The following is a 24,703-nucleotide window of genomic DNA, read 5'->3' on the forward strand; positions in this document are numbered from 1 at the left end:
CTTCCCCACCCTCACGCTCTTACTTTCAAGACCTTGTGAAAGCTTTGTGGGCTTTTCTAATCAGTGGGATTAAGGGTTAGAATAAAGCAAAAGAGGCTCCTAAAAGCAACAGATAAAATTCAAATTTCTTTCCTCTGGCCAAGTTTACAGTTTATGGTCTTATGGTAATAAATATTCTCTCAGCAAAGCAGACTTTAATGAACACCCTGAAGAATATATCCACATCTGCATGCTCCAGAGGCAAGTGGGCTCCCACTGCAGACTGGGTCTTTATTGTGGGATAAAGGGAGAAAGGTCAGTAAATACCCCAAGCCCTCTTTCACCCTTGTCTGTCTTCTTTCCAGAAGTTTCAGCTTCTCACCATTGACTTTGGTGCAGGGGTCTCTGGGAATGTAAGGTCTTCTTTTTCCATTCTGGGAATGATCTGGTTGGGAGTTCTGACCTCAGAGAACCAGTCGAGCACCTACCTCCTCCATGAGGATGATGAAAGTTGCATTGTGCCCCTGCTCTGCCACCAGGCGCCCATCGGTTGTCACCACATGGAGGCCCCGAGGGGCTTTTCCAGGGCACATCTGGGCCTTGGCGGTGTACTTCTCCCTTAGCCCATCTGTGCAGTTGTTGGACACAATCCGCCGATACCTAAGTAGAATTGACAATTGATAGTAGTTTGTGTCGAGTGTGTTGTTGCTGTTGTGTGTGTGTGTGTGTGTGTATGATAAAGGGAATGTAAGAGAGCAAGAGCAAAACAGGTGCTTCACACAGCGGCCCCTAGAAACCAAGTCTCAAATAAGACAGACAAACATTTATGAAGCTGAACAAATGCTGAGGACCTGCTATCCCTCCATCTTGGGAAGAGTAGCTCCTTAAACGTTATTATTGATCCTACCTGGTGAGCCACAGATTGGATCAGTGTCTAAAACAGACAAGAAAAATCAATGTCTGACTCACACACAACAAAAGAGGAGGCAGACTCATTGGACTAGGGAAACAGGAAAAGCAGGTGCTTCTACTTGTGAGGGACAAACCTGTTTCTATCTCCCAGAGGCCATCTCCAGCTTTCTCTGTACCAGAAAGCAGGCAGAACATCAAACTTTTTCTAACTCTGATTAATCAGAAGGCTGCTACCTATCTTTCCTATTCCTCCAGGGCATCATTTCTTCCCCTAATGCCTAATAGCCCTTGCTGTGGAGCCACTGGGCTATTTCAGAGCACATTTTATTTTCTCCTTGCTAATATTTCATTTCTCACTCAGCATAAACACCAGATTAGAAACATAAATTTGAAACTCCTATTCAATCTCACTATGCCACTATGTAAAACTATCTTATAGAAGAGATAAGCATGGAAAAATCACCTGACAAAGCACTATGACCTTCTATGACAAGGACATCATTATGTACAATGACACCATGTCATCTTCCTTGCCCACCAACCCCAGCACATGAAGTCAAGCCAAGAGCTTTCCTACAACTCTGATCTGCATGATGGGCATATTTCCAGCACATGACCATCTATAAGGCTGCACTGAACACACAAATGTTCTGGTAAAACTACATGAAAGAAACATACCACCACCATGACCATCACCACCATCATCACCAGCAGCATTATTATCACCATCATCATCACCATTACATGCTCATTACATTTTGTCTTCTTTCACTCACTACGTCAAGAATAATTAACAAATCCATCTATTTTGCCTTCCTATGATGGTTTCAAAAACAGAGAAATTTGTAATTCTTTTTGAATGATATTAGTCTTCCATCATACCTGACATTTTCCCTGGATCCCCTCTGCCACCCCACTGCTGAACTACACCTCCATTCAGAGATCCCAGGGGATATTAAGCAAATGTTGTATGTCATTATTGTCTTAGATCAAATTATGATATAATATCTTGCATATATACATCATTTTTGTCAACTGAGCTTATAATGGGTCTAAAGTTATTCTGGTTAACATAGCACCACTTGTCCATATGGTAGCCAATATGGTAGCTCACCTTGTGGCTACTGAGCACTTGAAATGTCATTAGTGTGACAGCTGAAATGATAATATTTTTGAAATTTTGGGTTAAAGAAAACATTATTAAAATTAATATCACCTTATTTTTTACATTTTTAATGTGGTTACTAGAAAATCTAAAATCACATATATGCCTCACATTATAGTTAATTTGGTCATCACTGGTCTAGACAGTCAAGATTTGTAATCAATTTATACTGTCTCAGGATATATAGTTACAAAACACTCAGTTTTTACTGATGATAGCTATTTCAGTGGGTACCATGTCCTAACACAAACTTGGTATCATCTACTCTTCTTTTACAAGTTCAGTTGGCCATTAACTCATGCTGGTTGATGATTTGTAAACATAAGCCGACATTTACACAATATGGAGGTATTGGTCGACATCTGTAGCATATTTGTTTTTTTTTTTTTTTTTTTAATTGCCATTCCCTTTCATTCTCCTGAATTATTTTGTTAGCTATTTGGGATTTTGGCACACCTAAGTTGCTTAAAATGTGGTGTATCTACACATGTCACATGATCCTATGAAATGTTTTAATTCAATTCTTTTATAATTCTCTTTTAACCTGCAATCACATTCAGCCTAGGCCCTCGCTGGGAATTTGGTGGCCCAACTAATCACTTGTGCCCATAATACTCCCTTTCCTCAAACTTCCTGGCACTTTGTTCTCTGACACCACAATCTCTTTAAGTTCATGCTGTTGGATCTGCAATGTGAATGCCTTAAGTCCCTAAACTATACTCCTACAATTAAATAACAGCAAAGATTCTTGAGCCTTAGCTCAGGCTCCAGAAATAGCCCTCCCAGAACTAAATAGTTGACATGCATTTCAGAGTATCTCAGACCAGTCGGCACTTCTTTCTCATCTTATTTTTTCCTTTGTTGACATCAGTTAGGTAGATAGTACCAACACTATGTTACAACTAACTATGGAAAAAGCATCAAGATGAATAACTTGACTGAGATGACAGAAGATCCATTGGGAGGGTTAAGACTGGTGTCCAGAACAACTCAGTCCCTTGCTACTCAAAGAGCGGTCCAGGAACCAGCAATATTGACATCACATGGGAGCTCACAGAAAGGAAGAATTTCACCCCCATCCCAAATCTCCCAAATCAGAAACTGCATTTTAATAAGATGCCCAGAGGATTGACAGGCACATTAACATTTGAGAGGTGCTGTCTTAGACCACCCATGCACTTGCCAAATCTGTTCTTGGTTATAGAGGCAGCAAAGGAAAGCAAAGACAACAAAACTTCAAGAAAATGTTTTTCAAGCATCCGAAAGAGTAACTGATACATGAACAAAGAGATAAACATGCATGTAATTTGAGAATTCCTGAAAAGGGTCCTTGACATTTTTATTCCAGGAATTCCTAGAATGGAACTTTGGAATTTTCATTTTAAGTTTTCAGTGTCAGTGTCAGAGAGTTTCAATTCATCTTTCACTAGAAAGTACTGTAGTATCTGCACATCACTTGTATTAATTTAATTCACTTGAGTGTCAAGGAATAAGCTACATGTCCTTCCAGAAGGGAAGGATTAACTAAAACAATAACTATGGTCTATCATAAGTAAATATCAAAAGGTATTGAAATCTGGTTGATCAGAAATCTCTTCTGATGCTCCCCAAATAAGTACTCTCAGCTAAAGAACTCCTCACTTCCCCTCAAATGCCATTTGTTATAAACAGACTCTATCTTCACTCCATTGTATTCAATAGCAATGTATGTCCTTTGGTCCTAGTTTAGAGAAACAGGAAAACAGTGAGCCGAGTTCCTGTAGGTGTTTTACTTACCCAGTGCTGTTAAGGTAGCTTTGACCAAGGCTGCAGTCCTTTGATGGGGATGCTGGATTGTACCAGAAAGCTGGGACACACTGGCTCTCCCCATGTCTCTCATACCCATAGTCACTGTCAGGAAAATGAATATTGCATAGTAGTACATATGTACAAATGCTAAAATAACCACAGGTACACACAAACATATACATGTCCCTATTGCCACCCAGAAAGTCATAACACATTGTTTTAAATATCCCCAGTGAGGGCAAATATTCATATTTTGAAAGTGAACTTTTAGCCTTTTAAATAATTCCATGTCATTTGGAGTCCAGTTGACAGAACAAAGTAGCAACTTAGCAAATAGAAATTCTAGGTTTAAAAAGGTATTGATATAAATAATGTGGCAGGTATATTGGCTTGGGTGTACATGTGGAGGATGCTGTTAAAAGTACATTTTAAGTCACAGCAGAATTATTGAAATAAGCACATGACAACAAAAACAATGATTTACCCTCTCTGAAACAAGTATATACATGTCCATTCCATGGACACATAGAGTCAGTCAAACTTTTCCTGACTAGATAAAACAAAGGCCCCTATTTCCCTAAAAATAAAATAAAACTACACTGTAGCTCTTTTTGTGTGTTTCTTTAAAATCCTAGCCATAAGTCTGCTACGATTTCTTTCCGCTTTTCTCCCTGATGAAAAACAGAAAAGTAACAGAGCAGTATAGAAAAGGAGGTCCCCTATCTGAAGTACAAACGGTGTTTCCCTACTTCTTGGAGTTTCAGAAGCCTCCTGGGTGTGTAAATGTCAAAGCAGAAGAACAATAAAGTAGGTAGAAGGGATTATTGCTATTGTAGCCAAGCAGAGGTCATGGAGGGTAGCTTCACTTGGCAGAATCCATGTTTCTAAGTTAAGCATCGTAGGGTTTACTGAAACCCACCGATGGGGCAAAATGAACTAGACATATAAATATTAATCCATTAAGTGTTCATAAAACATAAAGCAGCAGAAAAGAAGTTGCTTTCTCAGAACCCACAGCTCCTTTATTTTTCTGCTTCCTGCATATTCTTTGAGCCAAGATTTTGTGCAAGTCCAGTGAAAACAGAGGCAAATTGTCTGTGTGTGTATCTACAATAGGAAAGAAGGGGAAAGGGACTGAAAATTTAAATTTAATTCCACATCTATTTATAACTCAATATGTGCCCTGCCCTGTAAAATAATAATAATAATAATAGTAATAAACTTAAAAGGGTGTGACAATCTCTGTCCTCAAAGGGTTTTCAGGCTTTAGGGGAGAGAGATACAGCATACCCCAAACACGACTAAAGAACAGAATAAAACAATATGCAGCACAGCACTAAACAGTACAGCCAAGAAAGAACCAATTGATTAATGAGATCATACACAATATCTTCCCAGTCTGACCCCACCCCACCTTCTTACCCAGCTTCCCATCAAACTCTTAACTGAAGACTTCTAGCCAACCTTTTCAACCCTCTTTATCTTTTTCTATGTAATCCCTCAGGCTTGAAGCATTCCACTTTTTTCTATGTTTGGTAGTTTCCTACTTATCCTTCTTCAATATCTAGGTCATAGAACGCCATCGCTGGTTCCCCAGACAAAATCTTTGGGGTCATAACCTGTTGGTAACTATAAATGGAAGCTACAAAAGAGCAGAGATATTCATCCGCTTTTATTTGTTTGTTTGTTTTTGACCAATATGAATTTAGAACAGTACCTAGGACATTTCAGGCATTAAATATTTATTGGGTAAATGAATTCCAATTACATTAGAAAGCAATTGCAGCTGGGCATAGTAGTTCACACCTGTAATCCCAGCACTTTGGGAGGCCGAGGCAGGTGGATCACCTGAGGTCAGGAGTATGAGACCAGCCTGGTCAACATGGTGAACCCCGTCTCTACTAAAAATACACAAAAAGTAGCCAGGCATGGTGGCAGACACCTGTTGGGAGTCTGAGGCAGGAGAATCGCTTGAACCCAGGAGGTGGAGGTTGCAGTGAGCCAAGACCGCACCACTGCACTCCAGCCTGGGCAACAAGAGCGAAACTCATTAAGAAGTCAGGAAACAACAGGTGTTGGAGAGGATGTGGAGAAATAGGAACACTTTTACACTGTTGGTGGGATTGTAAACTAGTTCAACCATTATGGAAAACAGTATGGCGATTCCTCAAGGATCTAGAACTAGATGTACCATATGACCCAGCCATCCCACTACAGGATATATACCCAAAGGATTATAAATTACTCTACTACAAAGACACATGCACACGTATGTTTATTGCGGCACTATTCACAATAGCAAAGACTTGGAATCAACCCAAATGTCCATCTGTGACAGACTGGATTAAGAAAATGTGGCACATATACACCATGGAATACTATGCAGCCATAAAAAGGATGAGTTTGCGTCCTTTGTAGGGACATGGATGCAGCTGGAAACCATCATTCTTAGCAAACTATCACAAGAAGAGAAAACCAAACACCGCATGTTCTCACTCATAGGTGGGAACTGAACAATGAGATCACTTGGACTCGGGAAGGGGAACATCACACACTGGGGCCTATCATGGGGAGGGGGGAGGAGGGAGGGATTGCATTGGGGAGTTATACATGATATAAACGTCATGCACATGTACCCTAGAACTTAAAGTATAATAAAAAAAAAGGAAAAAAAAATTAAACAAACATTTATGGAAATTAAAAAAAAAAAAAAAAAAGAAAAAAAAAGAAAAAAAAAAATTATCCCATTGCATTACATGGTTGCCATTACATTTGTCTCTGCAGGAAGACTGTGAGCCCATAACTGATGCTACAGTGTGGACTGCAGAGAGTCGCCCCAAGTGCCCAACAGATTCCTGTGGAGTTAATGTGACAAGAATCATGGATTGTTACATAGAAAGGTGGAACTTTAGATCAGTCTTGATATTGGCATGTTTAAATGAAGCTGGAAGGAAGGAAGGAGAAAGAGACACTTCTGCCAAGTAAATGTTTTGTCCAAGCCTCCTGATTAACTACTGGAGATCTCTCAGCCTGACAGTTCATATGGACTCAATGTTGTGCCAGCTTGTAATAGCCCATGAGAGCTCACAGTTAACATCTCAGAAATGTTGCAAGCTAATTAGTGGTTGTTAAACAAAGCCACTATTAAAAATGAAATTGTATGAAATTTCAATTATATAAATTATATTACAAAGGTAATACTTAAAACATATATTCCTGATTACTATATTTTAATATTCTATATAATATATACTATATTATATAAAACCTATTCTATCATTCTAACGTCCATGCTATTGAGGTGCTTTACATCCATGTATCTGTATGGTGGGAATATTATATAATGTTGGGGTACTAGCTATCTCTCCCCAGTTCTGTGTTCACTCATGTCAGGTTGGTAGCTTGAAATCTGCCATGATGGGAATATGTATGATGATCAGCAGATACCATTAATCAGGGAGTATTAATTTGTTTGTTTCCAGAGAGCCAGCAGTTAAATATTTATCAGCACACTGCTGGATCTCTTATTTCTCTCTTTTTTTATTTTTATTTTTTGATATGGTGTCTCGCTCTGTCACCCAGGCTGCAGTGCAGTGACGCAATTTCAGCTCACTGAAACCTCCAACTCCCAGGTTCAAGTGATTCTCCAGCCTCAGCCTCCCGAGTAGCTGGGATTACAGGCACCCACCATCATGCCAAGCTAATTTTTGTATTTTTAGTAGAGATGGGGTTTCGCCATGTGGGCTAGGATGGTATCAAACTCCTGACCTCAAGTGATCTGCCCACCTCAACCTCCCCAAGTACTGGGATTACAGGCGTGAGCCCATGTTCCTGGCCTGAATTACTTATTTCTAAGCATTATTTATCTGTGGAAATATTGGGCTGTGGTGTATCCTTACTACCTTCTCAAAAATTCTCCAGTTGTTTTCTGAGGTAAATCTATTGAATGTCTTACTAATCCTAGGGATTACCTTCCTATGAAGGAAAGGTGCTCTCTCTTAAGCAATTTTAAGAATGAAAGAAACATCTTAATGGTCTTTGCTAAATGTAACTGTGTTTAGCAGTTCTGTTCAGCTCTGCTACCTGTTAGCAATGCAGTAATTTTAAAAGGTGCACCAGGCATGTTGCTTTGCCCCAAAGAGTAAAAGAATTTCATTAATATTTAACAACATTAGTGGAAACTGGCTGCCTCCAAGCTGTGGACGTCTTCATTAATTTCTCCTAAATGTATATTAAAATATCTCATACAGCCCAACCTCCTTCCTAGCTCCGAAGTCTGCATGATTAGACAAACAAGCAGTTCCAGCTGTTGCTCCAGCTTCCTGGGGAAAGGCGTTTTTCTGTTGAATTGTGAAGTTTGGACAGAATGCACCAGAAAGTTTGATTTGCCTCGGGGAAGTCTGCTGCTGCAGATTCTGCAAACATACACACATTTTCCTTCAAGAAATAAGTCACCTCTATGTCTTTCTCCACTATAACAGCTTTAGAAGTCCTAAAAGTTTAGAAACAACTTTTTCATTTCTAGGAACCTGTATGTCTTCCAAATTCCATCCAGGGAAAAGGCTTAGATTCTAAAGGAGGGATAGCCAGGACAGTGTAGAAATAATAATAATAATAATAATAATAATAATAATAATAAAACTCTGCATGTCAAAATAGGAAGGGATACTTTCATTCTTGGATCCAATCTCCTAAGTTGGCAGACTGGAAAAGAAAAGCAAAAAGGGGAGAAATGATTATGCCAAAGATTGTACACAGCTGGCAGTGGCAGAGGTGATAATGGAGACTCCTGATCCCTGTTCAGCATGAGTCCAATCCCATAGGGCTCATCAAGGAGACCCCTAGTCCCCAGGAATGACATTCTGAGACTCTTGGAGCCAACCAAGAAGTCATGGTCTCTTCCAGACAAGCTGCAGGGGCTCTCAGACCACTCACAGCCATATCACAGCCTCCCTGATTCCCATTTCTCCATCCTCCCATCTGCCAGTTGAGATTCCAGTACTAGTGATCTACAGGCACCCTACCCTGTTCCACTTTAGCAGGCAGGATAGCATGGTAGGTTTGGGATTAGGCAGATAGAGGTTCTTGGTAGGCATGGACTGAGCACTCAACAAACACAAGCAGGCCCAAGAGCAACAAAAACAATGGATTAATCATTAACATCATCATTTAGCTAAGACATAAGCCCAAATACGGCCGTAAAGAAAAATTACAATTATATCCAAACCATTTCAGAAATTGCTTGGAAAATCCAACAATCATTCCTCAAATATTTCTCCGAATTTAATTCCATGCTGTCCATCTGCCTTATCCCTTTACCCACCAACAACCTTCTTATATATCTGTTTTCTTTAAGTTTATGTTTTCTTTCTGTTTTCTCAGTCTCTTATTTATTTCTTTGAAGTACTGCCTATTTTTCTTTTCTTCTTCAGCAGGAAGTCTACACAGTCCCATCGCCACCTCCTGCAGGAAGCCTTCCATGATTACTTCAGTCCACAGTGATCTGTTTGTTCTCTGTTTTGTGTATCTATAGCACATACAGTCAGAACCAGTGCTGTTCAATAGAACTTTCTATTATAAGAGAAATATTTTATATTAAGCTAATATGGTAGCCCCTAACTAGTACAATGAAGGAATAACATTTTTTATTTCTTTTTAATGCAAATAACCACATGTGACTATGATAGCTTTGGACAATAAAATTCAGCATTATACTCATTATTTTCTGCTATGCCTTCTTTTAGTGCAATAACTCTTTTGTATACATTGTTTATTGTCTTGTTTATCCTCTGACTTGTCCACTGTGGAAACACATCCTTGCTTGTGCTCCATATGCAGAGTACTCAAGCTGACTCTGGGGAGCCACTAGATTAATGTACTTCGGATACATCTGAATGTATGTGCTGTGACACCCCCAAATCTCCTCCCCTGTCTTCTACATCACCACTTGATAAACTTGCTTTGTGGACGTAGTGCTGTATGGGACATGGAGGTAGCCTGTAAAATATAATAAGACTCAGGACTCTGAAGTCAGAATAATATTATCCTGAGTGAATTACCTAACATCTCTGTGTTCCATTCCTTTATCTATAAAATGTCTATAATAGCAGACTCTCCTTCTGGGAGTTCATTGAGAAGATTACGATAACTCATCTCGGCCGGGCGCGGTGGCTCAAGCCTGTATTCCCAGCACTTTGGGAGGCCGAGACGGGTGGATCGCGAGGTCAGGAGATCGAGACCATCCTGGCTAACACGGCGAAACCCCGTCTCTACTAAAAAATAGAAAAAACTAGCCGGGCGAGTTGGCGGGCGCCTGTAGTCCCAGCTACTCGGGAGGCTGAGGCAGGAGAATGGCGTAAACCCGGGAGGCGGAGCTTGCAGTGAGCTGAGATCCGGCCACTGCACTCCAGCCTGGGCGACTGCGAGACTCCATCTCAAAAAAAAAAAAAAAAAAAAAAAAAAGATAATTCATCTCAAAGATTTGGTAAAACATCTGCTACATAGTAGGTGCTCAGTAAAAGTTTTTGTTGAGAGAGAAGTTAGGTGAATGAGTGAAAGAAAATAACTTGTGGGCATAATAATCTCTGGTTCAACCGGTTTCTTACTGAACAAGTGAATTCAGGTCTCCTGGAGGGCTACTCCCTCTCAAGAGCCCTCCTTTGACTTTAGAGGAGCCGCCTCGTGCACCTTTTCTGACTACCTGATGGTCTCTAATAACCTTTACTCTCAATAAGGATTTGTTCCTGGTCCTTATCCAGCACCATGATGGAGGTTGCTGCAAAGTGGCTCTCTAGGGTACGCTTGAGGCTGGCGGATTTATGAGGCTCTTATGTTGAAACATCGATCTTTATGCAGAATTCATACTTATTACTGATACTTGCTCTGGAGAAAGTTGTGGAAGTGAATGTTTTGCTACGAAGAAATGCTTCTGAGAGTCTAGAAAACCTCCTCTTTTCTTGCAGAAGAGGGACAGAGGTAGAAGATATCTTCCCTCGGTGAATCCAGGTTGCACTCCTCAATTCTTCCATCAACATGAAGACATTTAATCCATCCTCTGCAGTCTTTACTCTTCCTTCCCAAACTGATTGAAGTAGGTGATACCCTCTCTCTGCTGTCTCTGAGGCTTGAACTTTTCCTAGATCAATCAAATGAACCTGCCCTGATTTGGCCTAGGGAAACATCTAAATGGACTGTGCATGATAATCACTGGTACTAACTGCACTGGGCATTTCAGATGCCTTTGCTATTAATACTTCCTGCTAGAGAGGACAACTGAGAAGGGGACAAGGCTATAGGCCATATGCTGATTTCTAGCATTAGCATTAAAGACCAGCAAACAGACAAAATGTATTTCATGGAAAAACTGTATCTTTTAACCAATCACTATGGTTACTGAAGTTAACTTAAAAACAAGAAGACAATTTCAAATATTCAGTCTCATTGTCCCCCCAAAAATCACTGTAAATAATTCAGAAATTTCAGTAATCAAAAACAACTTCTCCTCTACTCAGTAGTAGTAAAAAAAACTTTATAGGCCATGTGATTTTGTGTGTGTGTGTGTGTTCTGAGATTATGACCACAAACCCAGCATCAAGCCTTGTCTACTTCTCCACTCTACTCAAGTGGTTCTCCTATATTCTTTTTAATATGAGGTGTGATTGGTTAGAGAAATGCAAACATACACCACCTTATATATCAAAAAAAATTTTATAAAATATTTTTGAAGACCATACACCTATTATGATTCTAGTACCAATGGTCAAAACTACTTCAACGGAAATTGTTTTAGTGTTAAGGAAATATTCTACCTTATATTTCATCAACAGCAGTAAACCCAAGTCATTTGGGGATGAGTTTTAATTTTAGAGTAACTAAAGTTGGAAACTCTATTTTTTTTTCTGAAGCAAAATGAATCTAAAATAATAAAGACTTGTTTGATTTATTGAGAAATGGCAGGGTGTGGAGGAGAGAATGTGAATTTAACTAGATCTGCACTTGAACCCCGGCTCATTTTCTCCCAGGGATGTAACTTCGATCAAGTAACCTATATCCAAGATGTTTCTTCTCATTAAAATGGCAATAATAAAGATCCTGACATTACAGCGTCTTGGATCCACATGGTACCTCTACCAGTGCAAGTATGAGACCCACAGAAGGCCTGGTAAAGGCTCCCCCTCACCTCTCCCACCATGCTTTACTTATAGTTGGATTCTGACAGCACTCCCTAAAGAAGCGTTCAGAAATACTTTGAGCAAGGCCACCAGTATCTAAGTAAATGGATATGACCCCAAGATACTACTCTGAAAACAGTGCTTATTTGGATGTATAAACTTTGGTTTACTTGCAAAAATACCATAGGGACCACTTAACCCTAGGGTATAAGAATAACAACAGCAGCAATAGCAGCAGCAATAGCTAGCATATGTTGTATTTCTATGTTGTACGTCAGTAGGATAAACGCCTTATCTATATTAATGATGTATATTAGTATATTAATTCATTCGTTCTTCCTTAGGATCGGTGAGGTAGAGGTTATGTATTTTTATTTTGCAGCTGTAGAGATGAAGTCACAAAGATTAAGAAAATTTGCCAAGGTCAAAAACTGTGACTATCAGTGCTAGAATTTTTGCCCAGACCAGTAAATGTTACTGGAATTACTGATGAGAAAATATTTTACAGTTCTTATTTCTTCTCACTTGTGATGCTACCCAGCAATGGGTGAGGGTCTATTATAGCACACAGAGACACAGGAGAATATGTACCATGACAAATTCAAAGACAGTATGCCTCAATGGAGTTAGTCTGCAGAAGGACATAAGGAAGCCTGAAATTAATATTCTGAATATTCAGGTTGACATCAATATGTCACAAGCCATAATTTTGAGTAGCCTACTGCACTCATTGCTATGACTATTTTTGCTTAATCATGATTAATAACTGAAAATATTTTTCACTATGTGAAAATATACTTTGTTCCCAAGGGCTCAAAATGGTCACAGAAAGGACCCTGCTAATCAAATTTAAATTCTATTTAGCATGTCTCATTTTCATGAATTTCACTGAAGCCATGCTTTCCCAGGTATGAGTTTAAGGATGAAGAACAGGTGGAGAGCAGTCAGAGTCACTCCTCTGGCTTCCAGGTATATTCTTAGCAGAAAGTGGGAAACAAAGGATAGTTTCTAGTACAAATCAAGCTAAAAAACCAGCTGGATTAAATGAGGCTGGAAGGAGTGAGGCTGCCATTCAGGGGCAGCTGCCCTGTGCCCACTTGGACTCACTTTGGCTATTTGATGCCAGAGAAGCCCAAATTCAGCTCTATCATTGCCCTGCCCCTCCCAAGTTTAAAGGCCAATGTCCAAGTCCTTAGTTTTGTCCTTTAACAAAGACAAAGCTGGGATGGGCTACCAAAATATTCAAATTGAACTTTAGCTTTTTATTGTAATGCAGAGGAAGAATTCATCCAGCTGGGATCAGAGTCCTATGTACCCATTCCCAGAATTGGGGAGGTTTTTGACCCTCCTAAAAGGAATGACGTTCAGAAACATGCTACAACTATTTATTGAATGTTTACCACGGGCCAGGCACTGTGGATGCAGACAGAAGGGAAGTCTAAAACTCTTGCATTCACAGCACTTACATTCTACTGGAGAAAGATAGGTGACAGTAGAACAATCAAAAACATGTTCATTTTGTATGGCAATTAATACTAAGGAGACAATAAAACAGGGATATGCTAGACTGTGCCAGGGTATAGGTGAGATTAGGTAGTCTCAGATGGCATTTCTTAGAAGCTGATATTTTTGCTGAGACATGAGTGCCTCAAAGGCGCCGGTCATGCTAAGATTTGGAAGAAATTCTTGCATTTTCTGCTCCCTCTGCTAGGAATGAGCCAGGATTAATAAAGGTGCAGGAGATGGTAATGTGGTTGCAATACAGTGAATACGGTAAGAACAGTAAGGAATTTAGACATGAAGGTAATTGCAGGGCCAAATCACCCACAATGGAGGAAGCTAAGGAAAGAAGATCCGATTGTATTTTAAGGGAGGGGGAAGATACTGGAGTATTTTAAGTGTAATAGTGATAAGATATGGTTTGAGTTTTTAAAATACCATCTCAGTTGCTGTGAGGAGAATGAATTTTAAGTGACAAGGGTAGATGTGGAGAGAGTTCGATTCCTGCAGTGATACAGACAGCTGCGAGATGGAAAGAAGTGCTTTGAGTTAGAATGTGTTTTGGGGGTAGAAACTGCAAGGACTTGCAGATGGCCTGGATCTGACAGTGAAAGAAAAGGAGAAACCAAGCCCTTCTGGCAACTGAGTGGATAGCTGTGTGTTTTATTGCAGTTGGAAAAACTGGGCAAGGGACTCCTTCCAATGAGGGGGATTCAAGAAAAGCTTTGCTTTGGCTGCCTTAAGTTTGATATCCCTGGTAGTGAACCAAGAGGAGATGAATGCTGAGTAGATAGCCAGACACAAATGTGTCCAACGAAGAGAAGGGGGATGCCAGGGCTAGAGGTAAATATTTGGAAATTTGGGAGTAACTGTCTATAGGTGAGATTTGAATTTCATTAAGTGAGATTTAAAGTTGTTCTCTGTTGCTGTTACTAGGTGGAGAAAAAGGAAATAAGAGAGAGGTCACGTGGAAGAGCACAGCGTGCACGTGCCTGGAGGCAACAGCAAGGCAGTAGCTCTCTAACCTCTGTCAGTGCCCGGCCCAACTTCTCCAGTACTTTCCAATACAGCTGCTCACTGCAGATGAGAAGAAGCCCCCCCTGGAGATGCTGCTCTGATGGAGCAGTGACCCTCTCTGTGAAAATGCCTCAGCCTGTCCTCCTTCCAGAGATGCAGACTTCCCATCTGGCCCAGTAACTGGGATGGTTGGGCCCACAGGCCAGCAGATACACCTCGCATCTCTGTGTCATGCTTCCTTTCCTAACTTCATCTTCAGCCGACCCCACCCCACAGACAGGTGAAGACCTGGTTGGAATTGGTAATAAGAATGCCAAAAAACTCACCACTCGAAGTCCCAGTTGGCACAGACACAGGGTTCTGAGACCACTGATCCTGAGTGCTCTCGGCCCAGGGCACACTGAGCTCCTGGCTTACGTTTCTTGAATATTTTCCTTTCTCCCATGACACAAGGCTCTCCCTTAGAGAGAAATTCCATAGTGAGAGAGACAGAAAAACAAAAAGGTGGTGAAATAAACCAGTTGTCAACAAGAAGCATTCGCCTGTTCATTCTCATTTAGGTACTTTATGTAGCAGTCTCATTCTCAGTAATGATCCAGGAGTTTCAAGAATAAGTGCTAATCTTTTACTACTACATAAAAGGAACATTACGGGAGGTGGGCCCACTTCTACCCTCCACCCACCCAAGCCAGTGATGTCTACATCATCCTGTTTCTGCTCCACCTCCATGGAGAATGTAAGGACTCCGGGCATCTTTGCAGACCACCAGGCATTTGCCCAAATGGCTTCAGTAGCAATTCTAGTGGAAAGGAGCCCATTTCTGGCACATTTTTCATATCATCTTCAGAGGGAAATTGAAGTTGACCCAAAATGTTCCCTCTCTATGATAAATGACCATGCCCAAATCCTAATTCCCAGTCAAGGACAAAAAAAAGGAGAAGTTGATACAAATTACAAGAACCCAGTGGTTCTGAAGAATGCAGAAGCCTGCTTGTTTCTCACAGCAGTAAATAGCTACCATTGCTATACCTACTCACCCCAACACCCTTTCTCAGTGGACCTGTTCCCAGTGCTCTGGGGCCCTTATTTCAGGCCAGTCTGAGAAATGCTCTCGCCCTCCACATTGGCAGATAAAATGAGCAACTCTTGGAGGCCTTCTAGCTGTAAAAAGCTCACTTCTCCATGGATAGAGCTAAAACCCCAGGTTATCATCATCACCTTTCCCCCAGGCAGCTCAGTGATTTCAATTAGTAGATAGGATCCCAGGGTGCGAGATGGTTCCTAAATATCATCCGGCCCTACTGGACCTGAGTGTGTTTCACCCTTTTCTTCAAATCCACACCCGTGACCTCAGATGACCCACTACCTTCCTCCCCTAAATAGGAAGGCTCAGATAAGACCCAACTGGGCTTGCACTAGTTCCTCCTCCTAGAAGCCAGCAGTCCGCCTCCCTGGGGTGTACCTGATTGAGCAGGTGCCAGGTCTGATAGTCCTCCTTGGTGCAATGCCGGCTGAAGATAGATTTGTAGTCTACTTTCACCAATTGCCATTCGGAGCGGAGGCTGAAGTGGCCAAAAACTCTAAGCGTTTAGGGGAGGAGTGGGAGAGACAAGTGGAGAAGGTCCCATAGTCAGTCACTAATGCAAAGAAACTGGGAAGGAGATAGAGATTCACTGCAGTCTGGACTTTAGTTGTTCTTCCAAAGTGAGTTCCTTGAGGGCCATTGAGAAGAAAGCCCACTATCCATACAACTCAACCAACTGGCATGTCATTCACAGCCGGTTTTAAATCGATCATGTTTTAAATTGCAAAAGTCCTATATGTCTATTACAGGAAGCATTTAAAATATAGAAAGCCCAGTAAAGAAAAAAATTGGAATCGGTAGTCCCAAACTCACCACCCATATAAAACCCTTGTTCAGATTTAGATAAACAGTCTTCCCATTTCTCCTTAATGCAAGCACTGGCATTTTACCTACCCATGTCCACTGACAGGGACTCAGTTTCCTCATCTGTAAAGTGGATTATACATATGTATGTTGGGGTAGAAGGAGTGAATTTGCTAATTTAAAGTACAACTTTGCCAACTGCAATGTCCTGGTTGAATTTAAGTGTGTTAGTTGAAATTCCCAATGTTTAACACACATAAATACCTACCCTCCCTCCTCCTTCCCTGAAAAGAAAAAAAAAATCACAGCAGACTCATAAAAGGAACTCATAGTTATGTATAGTAAAGAAGCACACCATCTGTGACTTAGATAATCAATACTGACCTTTTCAAAGCCCAGCAGTTGATTGCCCTATAAATACGAATGATCAATTGTTTCTAGAAAAATAGAAAAAAAAAGACTGATCATCCATACTCTACTCGGGTGGCATGTCTTGCAATTACAATGCAAGACATCTATCATAGTGATGTAAAGGGGAGACCGATCATGCTGCGAACTTAAAACAACTGAAGTCTTTCAAGGAATTGGATGGCTTCCATTTCAGCAAGACTTAATCACACTACCAGCCCTGGATTTTCCTCTGCCCAAGTTCAGATACTGTTATGGTGACACCTACAAGATTAAATCTCTTCCTGGGTCATTTTCTTATGCTCTTTAAAAGATGAGGATGCTTATGGGAAAGGTAGAGACTGACAAAACTTGTGAATGAGTAAGAATATAGAGTTGTTTTTGTAGATCATCCAATTTACAATACATCTCAGGATCAATTTTGAATGTGCTTCAGATAAAAGTTAAATAAAACCTTTTAGAGCCTTATCTAAAAGAAAATTAAGCAGACTTTGAAAGAGAGACAGGATCTCTCCTTTAGTAAAACTACATGGGTTTTGTATGGATCTAAGCTCAGCATGGGGTAGCAGAAGCTCTGAGCCTAGAATACCCACCATAGGCAGCTGACACTGTGGAGTAAAGCAAACCTAACTCCCTCTCCCTGGGTTCTCTCTGTTCTCTTGCATTCTTGCTAAATCCAGTAGTTTCCAAATCCAATTCATCGATGCCAGGTCATCCACTAAATTATTTCCATTTCTTAGCTCTGAATTCATTTTACATAGAAGTCAGTCCATTTTAAATCTTTAACAAAACAGCTCTTTCTTATCAAACATTTTTGCTTGTTTGAAGAGAGGACAGTTAAACTGATAAGCTCATCAAGGGAAAATGAAACAAACAAACAAACAAAAAAACAGTGGGAGGAGACCTTGACAGATATCTATTTTTATCTCTATCAAGCCTTCAAAACTGTCGTATTCAGATGCCACTTCCACCAGTAAGTCTTCTCTGACTGGAATACTCCTAGTGCAGTATGTTTTTTTTGTTTTGTTTTGTTTTGTTTTGTTTTGTTTTGTTTTGAGACAGAGTCTCACTCTGTCGCCCAGGCTGGAGTGCAGTGGCCGGATCTCAGTCTCACTGCAAGTTCCGCCTCCCAGGTTCACGCCATTCTCCTGCCTCAGCCTCCCGAGGAGTAGCTGGGACTACAGGCGTCCGCCACCTCGCCCGGCTAGGTTTTTGTATTTTTTAGTAGAGACAGGGTTTCACAGTGTTAGCCAGGATGGTCTCGATCTCCTGACTTCGTGATCCGCCCGTCTCAGCCTCCCAAAGTGCTGGGATTACAGGCTTGAGCCACCGCGCCCGGCCTAGTGCAGTATGTTAATGATGCTAAACCAAATATTTCTGCTGACTCCAAATAGTTTAAATTTACTTCCTGGATTACAAAAGACGTCATGTCAGATTAACCACATTCCTTTCTATGAAAAGGTTACTAGGCAGACAGAAGAGGAAAATGTGAAGCACATGATTTACCTGGATACCAGCATGGCATTTGAACAGGGTCTGTCATAGGAATCTTGACAAAAAGATTGAGAAAATATGAGCCAGGTACTCGGTAAAATTACGTGGCTGAACAGTACCTAATTAAGACATTAAAATCAACCAAGAGGGAGGTGTGAGTAGTCTGCTGCAGGGTTCTTTTGTCTGCTCTTTGTTGTTCATCATTTTTATTAATGACTTGAAGACATGAAAATAATGGTCATCATTGGAAATTGAACTTTTTGATGACATAAAGCTGGAGGAAGCACTCAATATGCTCGATGGCAGAAGCAAGACTCAATAAGGTCGTGACAGACTAAAGATAGGCTCAACTTAATAAGGTGTGATGTAACCCAGAGAAATTTTAGCTAGATCCTCTCCATGGTAATTGCATAAGTACTGGATAAATGAAATGGGGCTTGGTACTTTTCAGGTTTAATAGTAATAATCATAGCAGCTTAAGAGTTTCCATACACAATGTGAACACTTCAGGGAGACATAAAATATTTAACGTGATCTTGAAATGCATTAACAGAATTGTATGTATTATCTAGAACCAAAGAGGCAATAACCTGGTCTTTTCTACACTAACTAGATCACCAGGAAAATTGTGGTTGCTTTTGGCTGCTACCATTCAAGAAGGATATAGACTGAGTGTCTGAATCTACAGTACATGGGCTTTGGTAGTGGTGGTGAAGTATGAATCTGCTTAAATTTTAAACAAACAAAAATGTGCTTATCAGCATATATGTATTTATCTATAAATAAAAATCACATATATTTTGTCAGATTATTCAAAGGGGTTCATAGTTCCTAAAGTTTAAGGACCACTGAAGAAGAGAGTGATTAAGATGGTGCACTGCATTGAATGGTGACCTGCAATAAGATATGACCACTTCCTATTCCCTGGAACTGTGAATGTGACCTTACGTGGGAAAAGCATCTTTGCACTTGTAAATCAAGGGTCTTGAGTTGAGATCATCTTGGATTATCAGGGTGGGCTCTAAATCCAATGGCAACTATCATTATAAAAGACACAAAGATGAGTAGCATGCAGTGAGCAGAAGGCCATGTGCAGACAGATGCCAAAATTGGAGTTATGCAGCCCAAGCCAAAGAACACCTGGAACTTCAGGAAGATGGAAGAAGCAAAGAATGAATTCTCTGCTACAGCCCCAGGGGTAGTAGAGGCCTGTTGACCTTTTCATTGTGGACTCTAAACTCCAGAACTAAAAGAGAATAAATGTCTGTTCTTTTAAGCCACTAAATTTGTTACAACAGCCACAGAAAACTAATACAGGTGGCAATATGATCCAAGACCACTTTCATCTACCCAAAATGCAGTGTAAGAACTAAGGCTGGTTAACCAGGACGTGACATAGGAGAGTGCAGTGAGGGAAGAGCAGTAGGTGGATATTCTAGGGAGCTCTCTTGCATGTAAAAAATAACCAAAAATAAAAGTGTGAAAATTTATAAAATGTGAGAGAACTTTCTTCTTCTTTTTTTTTTTTTTTTTAACAGAGTTTCACTCTTGATGCCCAGACTGGAGTGCCATGGTGCAATCTCGGCTCACCACAACCTCCACCTCCCTGGTCCAAGCAATTCTCCTGCCTCAGCCTCCCAAGTACCTGGGATTACAGGCGTGTGCCACCACACCTGGCTAATTTTGTACTTTTTTAAGTAGAGACAGTGTTTCTCCATGTTGGTCAGGCTGGTCTTGAACTCCCGACCTCTGGTGATCTGCCTGCCTCAGCCTCCCAAAGTGCTGGGACTACAGGTGTGAGCCACCACACCAAGCCCGTGAGGGAACTTTCTAACAGACAAAGGTTCTAACAACAGGAGCAAGAGATGCTCAAAAGTTAGTAAGCATAAAACTTCCTCAGGCTTGATCAATTCCCAGGGCAGATACGGAGTAGCATGCAAGCGTCATCCATGTGTACAGCCTAACTGACCCCAAGCCTCTAGCCTCTACGAATGCCATGTTGGTGGTCTTTCCAACTCTTTGAGCTATCCATTACTGATCTCAGAGTGCTCATTTCAGGACAGAACATAGGATTAAGAAAATGTGGCACATATACACCATGGAATACTATGCAGCCATAAAAAAGGATGAGTTTGCGTCCTTTGTAGGGACATGGATGCAGCTGGAAACCATCATTCTTAGCAAACTATCACAAGAAGAGAAAACCAAACACCGCATGTTCTCACTCATAGGTGGGAACTGAACAATGAGATCACTTGGACTCGGGAAGGGGAACATCACACACTGGGGCCTATCATGGGGAGGGGGGAGGAGGGAGGGATTGCATTGGGGAGTTATACATGATATAAACGTTATGCACATGTACCCTAGAACTTAAAGTATAATAAAAAAAAAAAAGAAAAAAAAAAAAAAAAAAAAGAATAGGTGCTCAGTCAGGACTTACAGACTTGTTCAGATTGTTCTGTTTTGTAGTCCTCACAGGTACATTCCTTTCATGTACATTTCTTTGGCTTCTTCACAGATTTCCTTATATTGTGTTTCCCAGGTCTTTCCCCAAACTGTAAACTGACACACTAATATGTTCACTCAGGAGTGTGCTAGTCTGCTGTACCTTGAAGTCACTTTCGTGTATCAGATGCAAAATTTTAATCACTTAAACACTGGTAGGATTATGAGCTTTGCTCATTTTCTCAATGGACCCCAAATAAGATCAGTGGGGTAAAACCCCCTGGCAACTTTCAGACATTAATGTATTCCCCACCAATCCACCCATTGTCAGCTCTGGGAAGAGCAAAGTTCATTGTGGGTCCTTTCCTATGGGGCATAAATGACTCAGACACACGGTCTCTTTTGTATAGACCCAGCTTCCCTAATTCTGTTCAATATCACATTAAATCATTGCTCTTCTGATTAGAGCCTATGGAAGCTGAAGAAAGGACAGAAACATAACAAAATAAGCAGGGGATGAAATTAAGAACCAATTCAAGTATTTTTCTTCTCTTTTCATGAATACCCAAGGAACAGATGTTAAAATTTACAACAAGATCTGTGGAAGTAAGAAACCAACAGAGAAATTGAAGTGGGCCATCATCGTAAACCATGTCCATCACTTTGGAGTGATAAACACCGAGAAGGTCCTCTTGATCCTGAATTAGGAAAAGAGAAAATCCAGACTGCTTCTAATTGATAATAATAATTTTGAAAATAATCAAGTTCCAGAAAAAAGTTTCTCATCTGCTAGAAATACTCCTCTTAAGGAGAGCCTGTTACCAGCAAAATAGGTACAGCACACTCCTCATACGTGTAGTACTTTTACGGAGGGAACAAAATGGTTCATGTATCAATGGAATATTAAAGCCCAAGAGATGGCTAAGATGGAAGAACCAAAGGCATGGAGCATCTTTAAAAGGATACTATAATTCTCAAATCAGGTGATACTTATTTCAAAAAGTCCTCTGTGATTCCTCTGGCAACACTGAGCTCTTTCTTCAGAAGCTCAAATGGTCCTGTTGTCTCTAGACCAGAGGTTCTCCAACGTCTACATCAGAATCATCTACAGGGCTTGTTAAACATAGAATGTCTCACTCCCAGAGTTTCTTATTAGTGCATCTGAGGTACCTAAGTATTTGAATTTCTAGTAAGTCCCAGGCGATGCTGATGTTGCTGGCCCTAGGACCATATTTTGGGAACAACTTCTCTAGAGCACCAATCCAGAATTTCAGAAATTTCCTGTACCTTTGGTGAAATTTTTGTCAACTAATTAAAAAGCTTCTTAAGGCTGGGGATACTTTTAGTACTTCTTTGTATCCTATGGAACCTATCAATAATAGCTGCTTAAAAAAGAATGGCCAATTGATCATTGAATGCCAACAGAAAAAAACAAGGCAATTCTAGAGTCTGGAATTTCATTCTCAGGTCTTTGTCAAAGAGAAACTAATTCTTAGTATGGCCAAACCCACTGTTATTAAATCCCACTTCCCTGCAATTACCAAGATAAACTATTTTGACATCCTTTTTCAGAAACCCATTCCTAGCCCCCTTTTTAAACTCAAAGCATATTTTCACCAACATAATCAAACCCCCATCATGTGAGATAATGTGGGTGAAAATTTTGAAAATCACAATAGACAACAAATGTTTATTACCATCATCATCATTTTTACTGTTGGAATCCTCATAGACTCATCCAAGGACTTTCTCATCAAGGACTTTCAATAGGCTTGGCTCAAAGTCCCTTTTTCAAGGTACTTACTAACTTCACATGTTGGGACTTTCTTTTTTTTTTTTTTTTTATTTTTGAGATGGACTCTCGTACTCTTGCCCAGGTTGCTGGAGTGCAGTGGTACCATCTCGGCTCACTGCAAGCTCCACCTGCCAGGTTCAGGCCATTCTCCTGTTTCAGCCTCCCTAGTAGCTGGGACTACAGCCGCCCGCAACCATGCCCGGCTAATTTTTTGTATTTTTGGTAGAGATGACTTCCTTTTTTTATTTGACATCTTCCTAGTGAGCCTTGGAGAAAGTGAACACCTCATATATAAATATAGATGACCACTTGGAAACAGGTAGCCTACCCTTTGGTTTCCTGAGGAAGTTGCTCCCAACCACAGGAACAAAATAAATGAATTCTCTATGCTATTTCTCACTATATAGATTTTCAGAAAAAAAAAAATCAATTAAAATTTATAACTCCCGTTTTTCTCTTTCCTTTTACCTTTCCACCTGGATTTTTCATGAGAGTTTTTGACAACCACTCAAGATTCACCTTCTTCTTGGACTCTACAAACTTAAGAGGCCATCGCTGTCTTTTTCTAAAACTCCTCTGATTCTAAATGCCTACACTGCTAATGTGACTCTGGTTACAGATGGTCTTCCTGTGCTCTTGAATTGTTGTTAACATATGGGTGGTCTGGGCAAGGTCGCAAGAGTACTGGGCAGGGAAATACAAGACTTGGCTTTTCTTAGACATGGTCTGCCATAAAATTAATTAGGTGACCTTGAGCAAATCACTTCATCTCTCAAGGATTCATCTTTTTTAATAAAAGATTATTTGAAATCAGTGACACATGTTCAAAGAATGAGTTGCAGAAATAGCCTACATGGAATGTGGCCTTTTCAAGACCATTTCTAAGAGTTTATTATCTTTCAACCCCCACGTCTACCTCAAAGTATACAAGCTATCCATCTCCTGGTAACCCTGTACACAAAGGATTTATCTATTACAGTCATTCATCTTTGTCTGCACTGGCACTTCTTTCATATAACAGATGCTTAATAAATAGTTCTGGGTTGATTAATGATAGAATTAATCTAACAAAATCATTCACTTCTTCCAAAATTGAGGTAATAGCTTCAACTGCCCTTATTTCTGGGTCAAAGAATGTGGCTGAGTTGTGTATTATTTGGAATATAGAAGGACAGAAACAATCTCAGACAAGATATTGCAGCAAATGCTCTGTCCCTTGTCACCCCGGACTGTGCTAGGATTCCACAAACAAATATGATTTACTGGGACCCTAAATAACCCACCTCCTTTAATCCACCATTCAGACCTGAGTAAGTCTTTCAGGAAGGGGAGTAATTAATTTGAGGGAGGGAGGCAGTTCACAAAAATAAGACTTCATTAGAATTCTATACACAGAGAGGGTTAGCTACTCATTAATTACATGATTTCAAAGGGGATCTCTGTATATAATTGCTATAATTCAGGTGGAAAGAATGCCACACTAAATGTAATTAGAGGACTAGGCTCTGTAAAGATGTTTTCCTCTTTATAGGAGAGCAGCCCTGGGTTACCTGATTCTCCCCTGCATAGTCATTTGATTCTTTTTTTAGCCTCCCAATTATGCCAACTTTTATGCATAGTTATGAAAGCTGAGAGAAGTTTTAAGAAGAGAATGGTTGACCACAATCCTTCAAGAAAGAATCAGAATTTGTTCCTAGGAAGTCACTAAAAAACATCGAAAAGGAAGAACAAACAGCACTGTGGGAGTTATATTAGTGGACTTCACTGCAGGCTGACTATTGAGTGCATCTTTGATCAAACTCAACTAAGATAATATCGTATTGCCATTGACTCACAACTGGGATGTCCTTCTTTTCTGTCCTCAGAGACTCCAGTACCTGCAACTCGAGTTCTCAACTATCCCATTTCCATCTGCTGGAATAACATCTTCAGAAACAGAGCAGGGCGAAGCCAACTCTGCCAGCCCCTTCCTGAGTTTCTTCCTTCTGTTACTGCCTTGACTGGACTGCCAGTCTTCAGGCTAGAAGCCTCTGCATCGAGAGACCCAGTCCTCAACCTGATTTTCGTCTGCGTGTAACGGCTTACCCCACACCTTGTCTTGTCCAACTCCTACTCATTCTGTAAGCCTTAAGTCAAAA

The 24,703-nt window shown here is 40.5% G+C and overlaps 1 protein-coding gene across 1 annotated transcript in view; it reads right to left on the reverse strand.

Moving 5' to 3' along the window:
- The window catches only part of SORCS3 (sortilin related VPS10 domain containing receptor 3), a 616,841-nt gene that overhangs the window by 47,497 nt on the left and 544,641 nt on the right, over positions 1-24,703 (reverse strand). The window contains exons 15-18 of the mRNA XM_033183483.1: positions 15,995-16,112; positions 14,859-14,992; positions 3,833-3,946; positions 468-639 (exon numbers count right to left, since the gene is read on the reverse strand). Of these exons, the coding sequence (XP_033039374.1) occupies positions 468-639; positions 3,833-3,946; positions 14,859-14,992; positions 15,995-16,112 (538 nt within the window). The remainder of the gene's footprint in view (positions 1-467; positions 640-3,832; positions 3,947-14,858; positions 14,993-15,994; positions 16,113-24,703) is intronic.

This window comes from Trachypithecus francoisi, unplaced genomic scaffold (genome assembly GCF_009764315.1).
Source record: "Trachypithecus francoisi isolate TF-2019V2 unplaced genomic scaffold, Tfra_2.0 Contig01579, whole genome shotgun sequence".
In the NCBI taxonomy this organism is placed as follows: Eukaryota; Metazoa; Chordata; class Mammalia; order Primates; family Cercopithecidae; genus Trachypithecus; species Trachypithecus francoisi.